Source organism: Meleagris gallopavo, chromosome 2, assembly GCF_000146605.3.
Source record: "Meleagris gallopavo isolate NT-WF06-2002-E0010 breed Aviagen turkey brand Nicholas breeding stock chromosome 2, Turkey_5.1, whole genome shotgun sequence".
In the NCBI taxonomy this organism is placed as follows: Eukaryota; Metazoa; Chordata; class Aves; order Galliformes; family Phasianidae; genus Meleagris; species Meleagris gallopavo.
Genome location: NC_015012.2, coordinates 23,164,413 through 23,182,897, shown reverse-complemented (window position 1 = coordinate 23,182,897; position 18,485 = coordinate 23,164,413). Strand labels below are relative to the sequence as shown.

At 39.3% G+C, this 18,485-nt stretch overlaps 1 protein-coding gene, 1 long non-coding RNA gene and 1 other non-coding gene across 5 annotated transcripts in view; 1 reads left to right on the top strand and 2 right to left on the bottom strand.

The window, feature by feature from the left end:
- Positions 1-8,348, bottom strand: part of LOC116216373 — a 125,564-nt gene extending 117,216 nt beyond the window's left edge. Inside the window, exon 1 of the long non-coding RNA XR_004159041.1 lies at positions 8,244-8,348. This is a non-coding gene — a long non-coding RNA (uncharacterized LOC116216373). The remainder of the gene's footprint in view (positions 1-8,243) is intronic.
- Positions 8,349-10,128: 1,780 nt separating this feature from the next.
- TRNAI-UAU lies at positions 10,129-10,223 on the bottom strand. Its single transcript has 2 exons — positions 10,186-10,223; positions 10,129-10,164 (listed from the first exon to the last, which is right to left on the bottom strand). It is a non-coding gene; the product is annotated as a tRNA-Ile (tRNA).
- Positions 10,224-14,598: 4,375 nt separating this feature from the next.
- The window catches only part of HAAO (3-hydroxyanthranilate 3,4-dioxygenase), a 31,832-nt gene continuing 27,945 nt past the window's right edge, over positions 14,599-18,485 (top strand). For 2 of the 3 annotated variants that reach the window (XM_010706759.3, XM_003203885.4), the window contains exon 1: positions 14,601-14,798. In XM_010706759.3, coding sequence (XP_010705061.1) covers positions 14,745-14,798 — 54 coding nt within the window. In that variant the 5' untranslated portion in view covers positions 14,601-14,744. Of the gene's footprint in view, positions 14,799-18,485 lie in introns of all 3 variants that reach the window. The other variant, XM_019612706.2, reaches the window with a different exon arrangement.

Here is an 18,485-nt window from a genome sequence, read left to right as displayed (position 1 = left end):
GGAGCAGAGGGCAGTGCTGAGCTCTGCTCTGTGTGACAGCGACAGGACCAGAGGGAACGGCATGGAGATGTGCCAGGGGAGGGGCAGCTGGGGGTTAGGGACAGGGTCTGCACCAGAGGGCGGAAGGCATGGAACAGGCTGCCCAGGGCAAGGTTCAAGAAATGTTTGGACAGTGTTCTCAGTTTGAGTTTTGGGTGGTCCTGTGCAAAGCCAGAAGTCATGCGCAGTGGTTCTTTGTGGATCCTCTCTGTGATTTTATGAAAGTACCCGTATGTCATTCTGGCTGTGACCCACACAAGCTATAGCAAACAAATTTAGGTACAAATACCGAGTTCCCTCATGGTCTGTACTGCACAAGTATTATCAATGAAGCAGTCTCCAATTCATGCACTGTTCTCCAGTGTTTGATTGCTACCTCTTGGGTAAACTCCTTAGCTTCATTTATCTTAATATAACTTTTAAAGTGCATGCCAGATATTTTTGTTCTCACTTAACCAGTATAAATCTGAATAACTCCATTTAACAATATAGTAAACATGCACTTCCATTTCTATCAATGTAGACAAATCAAGGATGAAAGCCTGTACACCAAATTTTAATTATGCATGGCCTTACTAGACAGATGCCTAAAAATGCAAGTCTGATTTTTTCCATGTCTTGCATGGAAGTAAACAAGAACATGATTATTATAACACTACTGCATTAGAATAGTACCTGATATTCTTTTTGAACAGGCTGTAAGAACTCTAAGGGAGAATGCTAAACAGAAAACAATAGGTCTCTTTTGCATACAGGATAGCAAACAAGCTCAGCAAGCAGCCTGCCTCTTTGTTATCATTTTTCATTTCTTGAGAAATCCTTAGGAAAAATTCAGCCTCAGTCATATCATCTAATTTGACGCAGCTCCACAGTAATCATGATGGATTCATGCTGCATCACTTCTACTGATAAAAGGAAGTTACCAGAAGATTCCAGAAGCACTTAACTGGACTTCATTCCAAGCATAAACTCCTAAGTGCTCCATTGATGACTGTCAGTTTGATTACAGGATGAATCACATACCAAGAAATAGTATCACTGTGTATTTTAAGACAGTTTTATTTCTAGCAGCACTAGCAGGGTGGGGAGAAGGTTTTGCTCAGAGATTAAGACACTCATCCATAATTTCATTTACTTGTGGGATGAAGAAAGCCACATTTAGGAAAAAAGATTTTACAAATTAAAAAGAATTAAACATAGTAAGCTGACATTTTACACTAAATTGACCTAATGATCATAAATGATCATCAAACACAGAAAGAGGATGAAAAGAGTTTAGCAGTAAAGCAAAGCACAAACAGAACACATGAGAAATACAGTCAACAGCAGTACTAAGTTGAAGCAAGGATTTGTTTGTTCAGGGTAGCTCAAATGTCCATTCAGTAAAAAAATGCAAGAAGCACTTTTGCAAGATCAAAACTCACATTTACAATTTCAAGCTAATGAAAGAGTGAAAACACTAGAAGTGGTTATGCAAGAGACAGAAACAGCATTTACTTTTTTTTGTCCTCTGTGCAATAGGCAAGATGCATTTGAAGCTGCAGCCACCAATGCTACAGAACAGGTTTTTGGGTCTCAAACTACCTCAGGACTCCCTGCAGACTGCCAGCATGGCTAGATTTACACATGGTAACTTGCACTGAGCACTTACTAGGACTTCATTGACCACTAATGGACCATGAACATCATGGAAACATCTAACCTATCAAATTAAATGAGCACACACAAAACAAGCACAGGCTATGTAGCACACAAAGAACTGACAATGTTACATCACAGGGTTGAGTTCACATATAGATTTCAATGATGCTGTTCTCCTAACTGGTATTTAATTGTTACTTTTTTCTTTTTCTTTTTTGTTCCTTCTAAAAGAACACCTCACAGACCCCAAGCCTGATAATTAAATGTAGCTACTACTAATGCTGCTAATATTCCTCCAAGATTATATATTGAGCGGGACAGCCAGGACCAGCATTTTCATCACTTGTAATCACTACCAGTTTTTCCTCTCTAATTTGTCGGTATTGGTTATAGCTTTCTTACAGGATATGGTTTGTTAGTATTCAGCATGTATTGTTCACATCTACTCTAAGATTATTACTCAGTCAATGCAAGTACAATTGAATTTACATGTACTGTTCTTATTTCAACTGTATCCAAACCACAACTGTTATTGGAAACTTCTGGTCTAAGTATCTTTCCAAATTGATCCTTAAACCCTACTTTCTTATATTGTCCAGCAGCCATTGAGAAGAGTACACTACAGGAATTTTCACCCCATTATCCGATGGATTAGCTTCCAGAGAAATCAAGCAACTTAATACACAGAAATATTCAATGTAAAAATTAAATAGCCAGGTTGGTATTTCAAACCAGAATTCATTAGAGACATCAAGGAACTGCAGTCTTCTAATTATCATGTTTCAAAAGGAAGTCATCTTGAAGGAGTTGTTCATCATGGGCCATTTATGATCAGCACTGTTAGCTGTTCTCCTCAGCCCGTTGCTCTATAGATGTCAGACCCCATTGATACCCCCCCCATCATGAAAAGCGTGGCACACATTAAGCCAAGACAATCTGAGCTCAAAGAGCAACTCAAATATGCCCAAACTAGAGAAGTTTCTGAGCTTCTGCATTTGCACTGCAATTGAGCAAAGATCCTGTGGATTTCTGAACAGTTCCTTCTTTCCCCTTGAATCAAATCGAATCCAGACAACTCAGGCAATGTGCTACCCAAAAACTTCTATCAGCATATTTTTGACTCTTCTTTCCTAAGTAAAAAGCATTATCATTTCAAATCACATGCAAGAACATAGTTCAGGTAGCTATGAGTCTAGGTCAGTAACCAGTTTACTACCCAGTAAAATACTAAATAAAATGCAAAGAGTCAGACAAGAAAAACAATTTAGCATAAAGAAATTCTCTTCTTCCAGAGTACAATGCATCTAACCAAATGATCGACTCTTTCAAAAAAATAACACGCTTTTAAGAAGTCAATTCAGACATTCATTAGATCATCTATCAAAGGAGCATTATGCCACTTATATCTGGCAACTCAGTGTCTGCAATACAGAAAATCTCATCCAAAATGATGCCTCCCAAGTGAAGCAGTCTTCACATTATTTACTGCTCAGCATGCACACAGATACAGAAGAGTTTATTATGCCCTCTCATTTCAGATGTTATCCCCAAGTATCATTTCAATGATTTTAGCAGCTAATGGTGAGTTAACATTCCAAACTGCTGCTTTTCTTCCCACCAATTGTGTTTTACTACTTCCATTACCTGTATTGTATATGCATAAGCAGGAGGCCTTCCTTTGGTCGGAGTTATTTACCCTATAACTCACAATTCTGTTTTCATCCAGTATTTACTGCTGAATCATGCCAAAAACCACATATACTGAACAAAGCAATGGATCATACTTTAAAGTCCCATGAAATTTCTGGTTTCCTTTCAGCCAGATGTAAGCTTCCCATTATTTTTGGCCAAACTTCATCCACTTCTAGAACATGAGGCAAATACATTGACATGGTGAAAATGTACTCATTTGTATTACACTTTAAAACAATTTTCCAAAAACAGTTCATCTCAGCTGCTTAACAGTTTGATCTTTACTTTTGGAAGCATTTACATGACAGGCTGCAATTGGAATACTCCTCAGCTTTCAGTAATCCATGGGAGAATGCTGAGATGTCCAAACATCGACATGATTTTACGTTCAACCATCTCTCACTAGACTTGAGCTTCATGCACCTGAAAAAGTGGAACTACCCACAGCACTGTCCACAAGTAATTTTAAACACACCCACGTGCAAGCTATCTGATCAGTTTCTACATTTGCCTCACAGAAACAACAAGCCCTAACTAGTGAGTCTGAGTAGTCAAGAGCACGTGGGATAGCCACAGTTTTCAGACAGGTCAGCATTCTTCAGCAGTGGTTAGTGAAATAACTGCTCAGAGTTCCAACACTAATTGAGTCTAACGTACAGAGACAAGAAACAGCAGAAAGAAAGCACAAGTTGTAAATACTGATTTTCCAAATCTCAGTGTAAATGTTCTCACATAAGAACACCTCAAATACATTACATTTGCAATGAAAAACAGTTTTTGTAACATCCAGATGCTCAAAACTAAGTAGACCAGCATCAATATCACACCAACATGACCTAAGCAGCCTTGAAAGTTTGGCCAAGTGTTTCAAGAGTATACAAATCCTGTCGGGCATTCTGGTAATCAGGCATCTGAAGGTGCTGGGACAAGTACCTTAAATTGTCAGATAACAAATTTGTCTTCAAGAATGAAGACAGACCATAGTGCACTTAAAACTAAGGAAACAGAAGTCTCTAGCTCCAGAGGACTAGAATAAGAGACAGAATATGTTAATTGGGGCCCAAGACCCAAGCTGTTGACCACTCTACATGGCTCAATGTGGCCATGCATGTCCACATCGAGCCCCCGAGAAACACATTACATCCAAGGCAATTCACAGAAGGATTCACAGGACAACATCTGCAGCCACATTACACTGCAAGATCTATACCAGCTGCCTCATGTCTATGTAAAATCCTTAGAGCTGTTGTCCAAGATGTGCAATAAGTCTAAGCAGGCAGCAAGCACGCAGGAAAATGTGGATGCAGTGAGAGAAGGAAGGATATGCAAGGATGCTTCCTGCTTTCCTCGGAAGGGTGCCAGCTTCAAGGCATCCCTCTCTACTGAAGCTGAGCCCTTCTGCGAGTGCTCTTGAGCATACACAACAGCAAATCTCCAAGCCTCAGGCCTGGGCACTTCGCAGATACACTCCCTACTCCCCTTGACTGAGAGCACCTTCAAATCTATTATCGTTTTCCTATACCCCCACCCCCCGAATGAAGTGGACACAGCTTCAATTGTAAAACATTTTCATCCTGCCACAATGGCATATGAGTTTATGCAAAAGCAGAAGATTTTCCAGAACGTAGTTCACTAACAAAGCTACATACAATTGCATTAATAACAGCTTTAATATTAACTAGGCTTCATGCTTGCTTGAACAAGTCTGATGCGACTCTCCTTAAAGAAAGATGAATGTTCTCTATTAAACAGTGAACAAATAGTCCTTAATTTTAAGGATTAGAATTGATTAACTATAATGCTTACCCCAATGGCTAAGATATACATACAATATATGCATGCAGTAAAGTAAATTGACTCAGAGTTTTATTATCCTCTACCTTGCAAATAATTTTAGTTACTCATGTTTGTGATCAATCTGACAACCTCTCTCCAGTACTTAAAAAATACCTGACTCCAAGCTACACCACAAACCTGCATGACCTGTGGCACAGTGTCCCAGGTATTTTATACATTTTTTTCCAAAAGATAAACCATTAAAAGTTGTTTCCCTAACATATGTGTATTTTGTGGTCAAATTTCTTAGATACATTTCCTAACAATACCCTAAATCTGCTGTCCCACAATGAAAGGTCTCTCAGCTAAAGCAGGCAGTACAGGCTCAATTCCCTCCTTCATGGGAACATGCCTCCACCAGCATTTGTAATCACAGACTCTACCCCCTGCCATTTCAGCTACTTTCCCAGCTTGTTCTTTCTCTGGGTTTGGTTTAGTTTGTCTTGCTGTGTCTTGAGTCTTTTCCAAGATTTCAAATATTTAGGCTGAACCAAAACTATTTGGAAAAAACAGGAGTCTTTTTCCACCTTAAAAGCAGAACCTAACACAGGAAACTCAGCATAAGCAAGAAAATTAAATGGGCACAAACATCAGTACTGATTATCCACTTCCTTCCTTTTCCAAGCCAGAAAGCTGAGCTCTCCAGCCCTCCCACACCCACTCTAATCCCTAGAGAGGCTGAGGGTTCCCTTACATTGGTACACTGAAGTAACTGCTCAAAATACACAAAGAAAAACTGCCTCTTGAGATACTCTTTGCTCGAGCAAAATGTGCAGGCTAATTTGCTTTCTATAGGGGCTCTATTAAGCTAGAATAACTGGCTGAAACTCATTTGTTTTTCACTGCCCTATACAGCCTGTTCATACACCTATAACCAGACAATGCTCCCCAAAAAGCTTCCTCATCTATGTCTCTTTATCCTTCCTCCCATTCTCTTCTGCTTTTCTTTGTCTGCCTACACTCTGCCGTATCATTCTTGTTAGCTCTACAAAACGGGGTTCAAAGAGCAATACGAGTCCTCCTTATGAGCTTTTCTACTGAAATGCCCTTTATTATCCTTTTCCTCAGCTGCATATTAAGATTTGGGTTAAACAAGTCCTTCCCCTTGGTTTGCAAGCATCTGTGCTCTATTCCTCCCCTCCCAGCTGTTGTTTCTTAGTTTACTATCTCCACAGTATGGGAATCCTCAACAGGAAGCAGCCAACTGGACTTTAGGCAGCTCTGCAAGAGAGCCTCTAACAGCAGCTCTTCTTGAGCAGGTTTGTTTAGATGAATCCAAGCTGGACCTGCTGCACTGGCACTTTGAAAAAGTACTGAATTCATATAGACTTCAAAAAACATGACACATCCTTATACACCTCTGTTACTCTCAACACAACTAATCAACAGATTTTAATTTCAGAAAGTTCCTCGAGATGTTATACACGAAAGAAAAATAAATCACTACCAAAAAAGTATCTATACCTCCAGTTGATTTAGTTTATCTTGGAATTACCCTTGGAATTTTTGCCTATTGTTCTCTGCTGCACACAACGAAACATTTGCAAGCGATTTCTATTTTTAGGATGTCTGGGAACACTTGCTTGGGTTTTCCTTTTTCACTGTGGGGTCACAGTGCCATCTATTGGAAAAGTTAAGAAAAGCATATTCTTATTTGCTGTTTATTAAGACTAAAATATTACTTCGGATTCAAAGCAATTAAGCAGACCAAGTCTTCATCATAATATTTTATAGACATTTTTTGGAGTACACAAAACTCAATACAGTGGAAACTTCAAAATCAATACTCTCAAATAATATTAAGCAAACACTCAAGAGCCTCACAAAAATCAGAACTACAGCAACATGCAACAGGCAGAATAAATGGCAAGAAGTTGTATCAAAATGTTAAGTAGTTATTTGCAATAACTCTGTCCTACCTTCTCCTACCATCCTGCATCTCCCATTCCAGTGGGACATCCCATGCAAGAAATATGCAATCCATATTTGTTTCTCTATGAATCTATAAAATAATCTCTCTTTCCAGTCAGTGAGAAAGAACTCAAGGCAATTAGAAAAACACCACAGAGTAAGCGTAACTCCATACTTAACAGTGAATGAAGAACAACAGTAATTTAAAGGAGAGGGACCTCTTTAAAAGAGACCCTGGAAGGATTTCAGAGGAGCTAGGGAGCTACAGGCCTGCAATCATGATGTTCACATGTAGAAAAAAGAAAAACATGGTACAGGATACAAGACCTGCATCCCTAAATAAACAGGCCAGAATGGAGGAACCATGGTGCCAAAAGAGAGAAAACCCTCTCTTCTGAGAATGTTTTCAGGATTGCCCAAGGAACTGTCTGAGCCACAGCTGTTGCAGCCCTGGCCAAACTGAGGTCACCTATGAGGACAGTGACATACAGCAGTGGGTCTGAGGGACATAGACAGCATCTGGCTGTCTACTTATCAAAAGGCGAATGAGAAGCAGCTGAACAGACTGATACCAGGGAAAAGAAGCAAGGAGAAGGAAAGGAATTACCTCTCCCTGCATCACCTTAGTACATCTAGCACCTTATACCTAGAAAACATTTGTGTGATGTATATACTTACATTAAAGTTTTAGAAAATACTAATCACATACAGACACGGTAGTAGTAATGTAAGGGTAGATTTACATATATATACATAAACACTTACATGCTTATATGTATAAGCCACTACCAACTAAAATTAAAGCAGTAACCAATAGTTCAGGACCTGGAAGCCCAATAAAACAGAGGAAATCTTTAGGATAAACAAAAATACATACTTTTTCTCCTAAGCCTTAAGACAGCCACTTTTTCAGAAAAATACTTTTAAATGGAGGAACAATAGGCAGACTGGGGCACTTTGTCAGAACTACAGAGAACACAAGGCAAGACCAGGGCTTCCCAAGCCTACACCCTGAGCAACCTTCCCAGGGCACCCAGCCTCATTGTTTCACCACAGCAGAGAGAAGCAAATAGCAGCAAACAAGCCCACAGCTGCCACCCAAAGGAAAACACAAACTCACTAACCTCTGCTCCAAAATAGCACCCTTCATCCTCATGCTTCAAGAGGCTGGCAGCAAGGCCCAGGCCATCCACACCAGAACAAAAGGATATCCTAGCACCACCAGGTGTTCACAGACAGGCCATAAAGAGTCACACCCCTTCCCAGATGCTTTAATTTATCTTACCGCATAGTCCAGCATTCCTCAGGATGTACTCAGACTTTTGTAAAAGTTCTGTACAACTTGTTTCACAAACAGCCATTATACACAGGTAAATAACATCCTTTCGTCGTGTGAGCTGAGTGAATTCCCCCTTAACTGTCCTCATTTTACATGACTTCCAGTGTGAAATCCCCATATCTCTGTCAGGTGTTAAGCAATCAGGAGTGTAGACTTCTACTGCAAGAATGCAAACAAGTGTTGCTCACATGGCAATTTTGATTTTTTGTTTTTGTTTTTCCCTTTAGAGGCAGGATAGAAATCCTCTTTGAGAGAGAAGGAAAGATCTCAAGAATGAGAGAGGTCTTGAAGGAGGCTACAGCACAGTGCAATTCCTACTGCTTGTCTGCTGCTCTCTGGTACAGCAGAAGCACATTACAGAGAAGCTGGGTCGTTGCTGTGAATGCAGTAAATAACATCCACTTTGTGCTCCTTGGATATGGTAAAATTGTGCTATCGCCCTCAGCAAACCAAGCCCAAACCTTTATTACAAACATAAAGCTCCTGTTAGTCAGGGAGAGGAGGAAGTTGTATTTTTCTCCGTCTTCGTAAGGTGGGTTCAACCTGGGGAGCAGGTTGCCTCTGCCATCACAAACAACGGGCTTTCTGTTATTCTTCTTTTCAGTTGCACAGAAACAGCACTTTCATTTTTTCTACTACGCTAACACTTCTGTAAACATTACTCCATCCTATCTTCACTCCCCATCATTTAGATGTACTCATCCATGAAGGAGAAAACATGAAACAGCATACAGAAGGTGAATTGTATCTCTACTCTATTTAGGCCTCATCATGCTGATACGGTGCACACCTCAGCCACAAGTGTATCATCACTGAAATCAATAGTGAAGTTCTTGAAAAATTCAGAGGGGCCAAGGTGGTCACTAGGATAGGGAAGATGTGGTAACTGAAGAACTAAAATTAGGAGTGTCAAGGAATTAGGTGTCTGCAGTTACACACCTGTGGGCTGATTTGGGCAATGGTGATGCCTCTGGCTGCACAATCCCAAGATTCTCAATAAACTATTTATATAAGTTACAGTGCTGTATTTTTACAAGCTCTGGGCCTAAATGCTTGAGATATCTTCCAACTTTCTCTTTCTGGAAGAAATTGCCCTTTTTCTCCAGCCTTGCCACTTCTCCAATATTAAAAGCAAATCTAAAACTATTTTAGTTCTTTTCCTTCCTTCTCTGGACTACACATTTGCAAAACATTACCGTGTTAACGAGAAGTTACAGTGAATATGCATGCTGAAGGAGGTAAATGAAGGGATGATCGCTTGCAGTGATCGCAGAAGTCAATAGTTGGCGCTGTGTTAAAAAAAGCTACGATAAAGCAACCTTTATTGCCTGCAAGGTGGCACATGCAGCCTTACCAGGGCAACGTTGGCTACTCCACACTAAAAAGCTACTCTATAAAAGTATTAAAGGCGCATCTATGTAAGCATGTGTCTACGCAACCGAATGTATAGAAAAAGTGCCCCATGCAAGCACTCCCTGTGTGTGTCCACTTCCCCTCCACTTCTACAACAACCAGAAACGATCTACCCACACACACGGCTCGACCCCTCCGTGGCAGCAGGGACACGCTTACAGGCCCGCATATAATTTTTCCACAACCTTATCAGTTCCTCCATTTCCTCCTCAGGAGCAGTCTCAAAAAAAGCCCTTTCTTTCTCTCAAAAAGCACTGTGCTCCAGGTGAGGCTCGAACTCACAACCTCGGCATTGCTCGGCTTTAGTACTGCTGTATAAGTACCGCGCGCTAACCGATTGCGCCACTGGAGCCCTGACACCAACTCCTCCGGAACGCTTTATCAAGCACTCGCCCAGCCCGGGCGGGGGAAGGGCAGTGCGCTTGTTTCTTGTGCCCTACGTCCAGCTATGGCCCCGCCGCACCCCGGCTTCCTGCCCACGCAGCACTCTCGCCATTACCAGCGACATAACTCCTGCGGGAGAAACGGGCTGGCGATCTCCTCGCCCCGGGAGGGCGGCGCCACGAAGCGCGGGAAGGCGGAGAGCAGCCGCGGCGCCGGCACAAAGCCCTCCCACTCCGAGTCCCCGCCGGCCGTGAGGCCGCATGGCGGCCGTAAGAAGGGTCCGGGTTTTCCCCGTAGCGGGAAGCGCGGCCGGATGTCGGGAGGACTGCCGAGATGAAAGCACTGAATGTAACCATTATTTATGCCCAGAAACAGCACAATATATACACGATTTATTACTTAGAAACAGTTATTAGAAAAACCCACTACCTTGTGCATGTATTTGTTGTTGAAGTGCAGTGCTAACATGAACTTGTTTTGCAGTCAGCTCTGTCACTTTATTTGTGGAAGGAAAATAGTCAACAGAATTGGCATCAGCAGACATTTAAACACAAACAGTGCTCCATTACTGCTACACAGTTGACACAAGGACATAATCTCTATTTTTCTTCTCATCATTACACATTGACATCATATTTACTTTCCTAGATGTGGGACAGCTCTGCTGGGCTGCTGACATAATCGCCAGAAAGAATGGTTGTTTTTTGCATCTGCTTTACTATGGGCAAATCAACAAGCTCCAGACCTGTCAGAGTGCATGACTGTGCAGTGCTACAGGAGCACTTGGGTTTCCATGGCCTCTAAAATGAAATATTCGTGATCCAGCACAGCAGGTGATAGGCACTCAACCAGCTTTAAGTAGATGGCACTGATCTCCAGGGTTGAGTGTCAGCTACGTGTGGCTTCATGACCTCCTCCCCTACAGAAGATTCATAAATGAGCTGCAAACTTTGGAGGCCGTGCTGAATGGAGGCAGGGCTCTTCTTGCCTGTCAAGACAGCTGTTCTGCTGTTGATGCCATTACTGTGGCCATTACTTAGAATATGATTCAGTAGCATACAGCATTGACAGGTGAAGTAATACATAACCACTGTATCTTAACCACTGATGAAGGTGACTGGCAGAGAGAAGAAAACTGCTGTCAGTTCATTTCTCAGAGCAATTTTACATCACTGTGGATGTTTAGATGGCGGTTGTCTTCATCACCTTTACTAGCGCATCAGTACACTACCAAATAAAATAAATTATGCAAAGATTGGCATGAATATAATTTCATCCAACAGGTGCATCTTTGGCAAGTACAAAATTGTCAGCATGAATTAAAGCTGAAGCTGTGAATGCACAGACGAGATCTTTATTGCAGATTCATCCTTAGACAAGAGGGAAGACTCAGTGAATCTGTCTGGGATATTTATATAGATTACAATCAGCGCTGTTGTATTTTAATCAGCCTTCCCATAAAAATGATAGCGATAATATAGATCCAAGCAGATTTTGTAAGATCTTTAACTCTTTTGCTTTGCAAAGTGATCCACTTGTTTTTTTTTACATTTGTCCCCACCAACACTGGCTGAGGCCCTGGATAATATGTTTATAAATAAAAAACAGTGAAAACTTGGCCATATGAACCAGTTCATAAGTAGGAACAAAACTTTACTTGGACTCCCATCATAAGTTTATTTCCAATTTGAATTTTTATTTTCAACTTCACAGGGTTTTAAAAATATAAATATATAAATGATGCTTTCAGTTTAAAACATACTTCATTCATATTGTTACTTGAAGAATGTTTTCGGACATGAAAAGCACAGAACTGATCATAAGAAAAAAAAAAAAAAGGCAAGCATGTTCAGGTGCTTTTTTCCCTATTAACATTTTTCCCACATCCATAATGCAAAGGGTAGATTGATTACTTTTTAGATTTGTACTTTTACTAGTCTTGCATTTCTCTCAGCAAAAGCTGACAAATCTTGAGCCTTTACCTATGCCTTCCCCACCTCAGGGAAGGATGTGAGCCAAAAGCAGATGTAGAAGCCTGTGATTTTGGAACAGACTTTGAAGAATGGGAAAAGCAGAGTAGCAAGAAAAAATTACAGGTCCCATCTAGTTACGAGGTATACAGACTTAACTGAGTCTCATAGAGACTGCAGCACTAGGTCTGGTCTTTGCCTCTCCAATACACTGCACAGAAATTGCGTTTTGTTGCCCACTACTTCCAGGCTGCATGGACCATTTCTTATCTCTCCTTAAAAATTGGAGCATTCCCTCACATTCACTACAAAATGGAGAGTCCATTAATTGCATTTTTCAGAAGGTTCCAAAAAATGCTCCCTCTTACAGTCACCTCCACTTACAAGCAATGGTAAATTTTATAAATGAACTTCATTGGTTTCCTGAATGTTTTGTTTTTTTTCAAACCTCACTCTAGCCATAAAATGGATTTATCAGTTTATACTGAGACAGTGTTCTCTGCAGGTAATAATGCCTTGGATGCTGCCTAGTGGGAAAAATAGTGGAGACTAGAGATGAGAGTAGGGGGTTGAGACAGAATAACCCTACAGTTAAAACTTGCACATTAATATTGGCTTTATCAAATCCAGTATGTGTTTTTCCCTGCTGTGAATTTGGACAGTCTCTTTGCTTTCATGCCTGACAAATGGAGTCCTGCTCTGCAATCCCTTACTAATGATGAGGTAGAGCTTTACAAAACCACTGTCATTAAAAGTGCCTTCAGTTCTCCTGGCTGGGTCAAAATCCTCTCAGTGAAAGTGCCTTTTAAATAGAAGATCATTTTCCTTCACAGCTAAACAGTGTGCCAGCAGCCTACAGAACAAAAAGCACCTAAATGTTCTTGTCTGTAGGTCCAAAACTGTGCGTAATAAATCTGTTATGCAGTGATGTCTCACAACCATTAGTTGTTCTAACGGTGGAAATTTCACATACTAAATGATGTGTTTTTTATATATATATATTATTTTTTTTAATAATAATTGAGTGAAATAATAAGTACTTTGTGCTTATTCCAGGGGAAAGTATTGCCAATACCATACTGACTATAATAATGTAACAGAGCTATAATCCCCATGTGAATCTTTTTTTCCTAAAATAAGTGGAATTTTCTTGGATCAATTACGTAAGTAATTTAAACTAAATTGCAAAGAAGTAGTAGAGATGAAAGTAAAGCAGAGTCACTCTCATACTTACTAAAGTAAGAGTTACAGAATTAGTTTCAACTCATACTCTGTTGCCTTTTTTTCCTCCCTCTCATAGGAAAGTTACATTGGTAAAAGCTGAAGAACACCCCAGTATGTACTGTTCCAGCATCCTGACTCTTCAATCCAGAAGCCATACAGCCCATAGGCACAGGTCATCAAGGATATATAGCCCACTTTTAAGTAAATCATACTATACTCTTACTCCCATGCACACTGACCCACTGAGCACAGTATAGATATTGTCACAAGACAAAGCTGCAGTAAGAGCAAATAAAAAGCTGTGACATTTTGTCATAAGCATTTTTATTTTTATTTTTTACAATCACCCATTTCATATATTCAAAGCCTGAAAAGAGTGTAGTTGTTAAAATGGAGTAATGAGGTGGACTGAAAGCAGTGAGCAATCCAATAGGAACTTCATAGATACAGAAAATAAATTAATGGGGGGATAAAGACTAATACAGACCAGGGATGCCTGATAATTATGTATTTCTTGTTTGCCTGCTAATTTTAGATAGCATGCTATGTTTTCCTGAAGGGCATCACAGAACTACAGTCAGCTCTCCAACAAGCCCTGCCACAGTACTGGAAAGGAGCGGGAGACTAATTAAAATGAACATTTGTGAACAGCTGCTTTTAGTGTTAAAAATGCAAGAGACGTTTATTTTTGTTGTCTTGCAGATATGGTTCCCAATATTTTCAGTCACATCCCAATCGTTTGGCCTAAGAAGTTTGAGGGGAGGTGGAAAAAGGAAATAGGGCTGTTATTAAGCCTGAAACACAGAAATAGATAGTTATGTACAAAAATACATTTTGTATTGTCTCTATGCATGTAACTGAACTTTGAGCACTGCTCTCAATTCACATTTAGCTTTGAAACTTGCTGTTTCTATATTAGACATGCCCAAGTTTTCATAACTCAATGTAACAAGACAATTTCTGTAGAGAGGTAACATTTGATGCAGCTGAGAGAATGAAGCGACCTCCTTTGGGTAGAATGAACTTCAGATGAAAATCCATTTTTAAAAAGACCAGTCAATTATTAGCTAAGCTGCTTGAGCATTAGCACTCTTTCCAAAGTAACCTTTGGCTGATGGACCTGTCCCCTTTGACACTCGAGCCTGAAGACACCTCCTCTACCAACCAATCCTGAGCTCTGGGGACTGAGTTGCCTGTGGTTTGCTTACAGAAAGAGCACAGTGCGAACTCAAACATCTTCCTTAAAAGCTTCGTAGTAGCTGGTGGACCATGGAGCTTCTTGTGAATGTCAGACAATGGATAGAAGAAAACAAGGCAGCCTTTTTACCACCTGTGTGCAACAAGCTTATGTAAGTAAATGAAGGAGTATTTTATGTTGTCCTTAGATATATAAATATTCTTAGCTAAAAGAGGAAATGGTTAAAATGCAAGAAAATGTAGTTCTTCTCAGAAGACAACAGGCACACATACTGCAGCTTTGAAGAACAGGAAGTAACTTGCATGTATTTTGTGGTGATTGTGCAGAAGATCAGTTTGAGCATGCTTGCCTGACTTCAGCTTGTAGGCAATTAGGCCACTAAGGGACTTTGCATCAGGCCCTCTGACAATAAAATCATATAAATCTGAGGAGATTTCTGAGGCATCCCATCCATAAGTGGTAAGATCTAGCCAAGAGATTTGTGTTGTAGTATCTTAAAACCTGAAGCAGCTATCAGAGTTGCTGGGGGTCATTCTGATGCTGCAGAGGGACTAGATATGCAAGAGCAATCAGAACTGATGGAATATATCATATGAAGACAAGGAGAAAAGCAGAGGAGGAATGCAAGAATTGCCAGTTTCCAGGGCATTTCCAGAGCTGACAAGGCAGAGAAGGACCCTCTGTTCTGTATGAGGCTGAACAGGCAATGTTTTAGGGGACTAACTAGCAGCTTAGAGCTATGAACTGTATACTCAATAATTATCCATCTAACAGAGGAAAAAAAAACATGGGAATTATACAGGCTTACAGCATGCATATTGTCAGTATCAGAGCCCTTGAACAAATTTCAGTGTAAATGGTCAAATTCGTGACAACGGCTGGTTGTAAAATTAGCGGGGATTTCCATTGTCACTGAATTCAAGGACACTATATTTAGTCTAAAACTACCTGTATGTAAAATTTTCATGAGAGAATAATTTATAAGAAATGATAGAAAACCTGCAAGCAAGAAGACTTGCTTTTTCTCCTTACTTTTCAATTTTAATTATTAAAAAAGCAAAGAATTTATGTCTTGCCCTATCCTGAAAGGCTACCTCTAATCAAAAGCTGAATGAGCAGCACTGTAGCAATGACATAAATTTCTGTTCACAGTTACATTTGCTTTTCAGATATATGGTTGCAAAGCATAAGTAAGGTAAAATGCACATCCTTACTGAGATGTTGCTATTGAAACTGAAGTTCTGTGTTCTGACTGAGAAATTATGAAACAAATCACCACAGCAGTTTCACAGTGAGAGAGAGAAGAAAATGTCTTCTCTTTATGAGTCCTCTCATTTCTTTCACATTCAGAACAGATTTAGGAAGCATTTTATAAAGCATAGTCAATTCTAAAGCTTACCAGTGATGTCAGTAAAATTTTATGTGAAACATTCATGTTTTTCTTTCTTCATCAGTAAATTGAACCTTCTTGTTTACTGAACTATTCTGCACAATCTACCAGCAGCTCTGTGTAATCATGAAGTAACTGTGAAGCATGAGGTCTATCAGAGGTTTAGAAAGTTACGCGAGTTCCTAAGCTGTCAGTGTTGATGAATCTCCCTCATAAATACTGCAAAAAGCTACACTGAAACAAAGGATATTTTTCGTGATAAAACTTGCATAGATTAAATAAATCTTTTTTTTCTTATTTTTTTCCCCCAATTGAAACTTCAGTCTGTGGAGGAGGAGAGACAAGCCTTGTGTTACCTAGATTCTGAGTCTCTCATTGCCTGCTCCTGGTGCTTTAAGGATTTTCCAAAAAGCTTTAGGCAGTTTTCCAAGATTTAACTAATAGATTTCCAAGATTATTTTCAAAGACTTGATCATTTATGTGCTGAGTATGGCTGTAAGAAAAAATCTTCTCATGGCCTACATCACAAGGTGGCCTACATCTTAAAAAATTTAAGTAACTTATGATCTTAAATTTCAAAGATTGGTTAAAGTCTAAGTCTTACAGCACATCAGTTGGACTTTTTGTTTCTACATTTGCTATGGCTTTCAAAAATTTATTCTTTTATGTTCCATTCAATTAAGAAAAATCAACATTTTAAATACCTATTTGGGATTTCAAAACAAAACCTCAATTCCTGAATCACCATCTACTTAAGAGTTTTACTAAAGTCAAGAAAACAATACAATGTAAGAGCTGCAATTTAATGATATATATTTTAATTACACTGCCTTGCAAGCTTAACTACTTCTAACCTCAAAGAACAATTTGTGCCAAATCAGAACCCATGAATAGCTGATTTTTACAGGGTCACTAAGGCACTTCTAAAGCTCTTTGAGTTCAGAGTATGGTGCTTACAGTAAAGAGACCTCATTGTAGTCATGAAATATCTCATTCTTCACAGTCTTGAGACATTTTTAAAAGATTGCCTGCTGGTTACATTTTCTTTATGTGATTAGGAAGAGAAATAAGCGTATGTAAAACTTAATAGGCCATTGATTATCGTCTCATTCGAAATCTGAAAATAATTCAATCAAGTAATTTCCACATGCCTGAAACCTTTGACATTGAAACTGCATTAGCTGCATCTTAGATGGTCTTAACTGAACCTCTTATTTCCTATGGCTTTTTCTTCCTAACTCAATACAAGTATATTAACTGGACAACTTTGTTTAGCAGTGTGAACAAACAAACTTCTTGGAGTTTCTACTTGTATTTGATGGTGAGAATTTTTTGATGGGACCATTGTTTAATTGTTAGTAATAGGAAGAATTAACTCATGAGTGCCTGCTTATTATGTAAAAAAAATAACTAAATCCATAGAGTAACAGAACCAACATCAGGTTGCCTAAAAGTAACTAAAAGTTAAGGAATGATTTTGAAAGCAATATTTTCCCTTGTAATTATTGACTCAATAAAATTAATGATTTAAACCATGGGGCTCAAAAAATTGATTTTTTGGGGGTTTCTCAAAATTTACTCACCTTGAAAATAGGCTACAAGATACTCAAATACCCTCTCCCTTATTGTCCAGCATTGCTTTGAATTTATTTTATGAACTTTTCACTGTGTTTTTATTGTTTTGGTCTTCCTACCCTTCTTCAGTAGAAAGATTCATTAATGCAGAAGTATTTTGATGTGTTCTTGAACACAAATATTAAACATGTCTAACACAAACAGCTTTGATTGTGGTTCCTTATTTTAAGTTATTGGCATTTAAGCCAGGTGCTATAACGTGCTTCCCATGATGTTAGCAGTCAATTTAAGTATTGTAATCTAATTTAATTCCTTGTACTTGAATTTGATCAAGGAGATGTTTGTACGTATTATTTGTGATTTTTCTTTTGCTAATGCTTACTGTGGTGTTCTTTATCATTTAAATAAAGCATTTAAGATAGCAAAGTAAACATGACTATGGTAACAGATCAAATATATGCATTCAGCTGTTCAAAATTGCTTGGCTTCTCTCATTGAAGGCTTATGAAGTGCTGACAGAGAGACAAATATTTCTTCCCTGTGTTGCAGTGGACCATTGACCTGCTAGTTCTGTATTATGATCTCCATCATTACGATCTCTAGTACTACCCAAAATCTTTTTATTGAAACATAGATGTCAGCATCCCTCAGCTCACACATCAAAGAGGTCTTTAGGACAAATTTTGAATCACAGTTAACAATTCTGGATTATAGGACGTTTTGCCACACAAAGGAAACGGATAACTTATATTATCTCTTTCTTAATATAGACAGACTGACAGATAATTGGGGTGATGCCTATTCTTTGTGGAAACTGAGAAACGCTCTCTGGCACTCTCAGAAACAGAATTAAGATAAAGGACCTGAATTTCT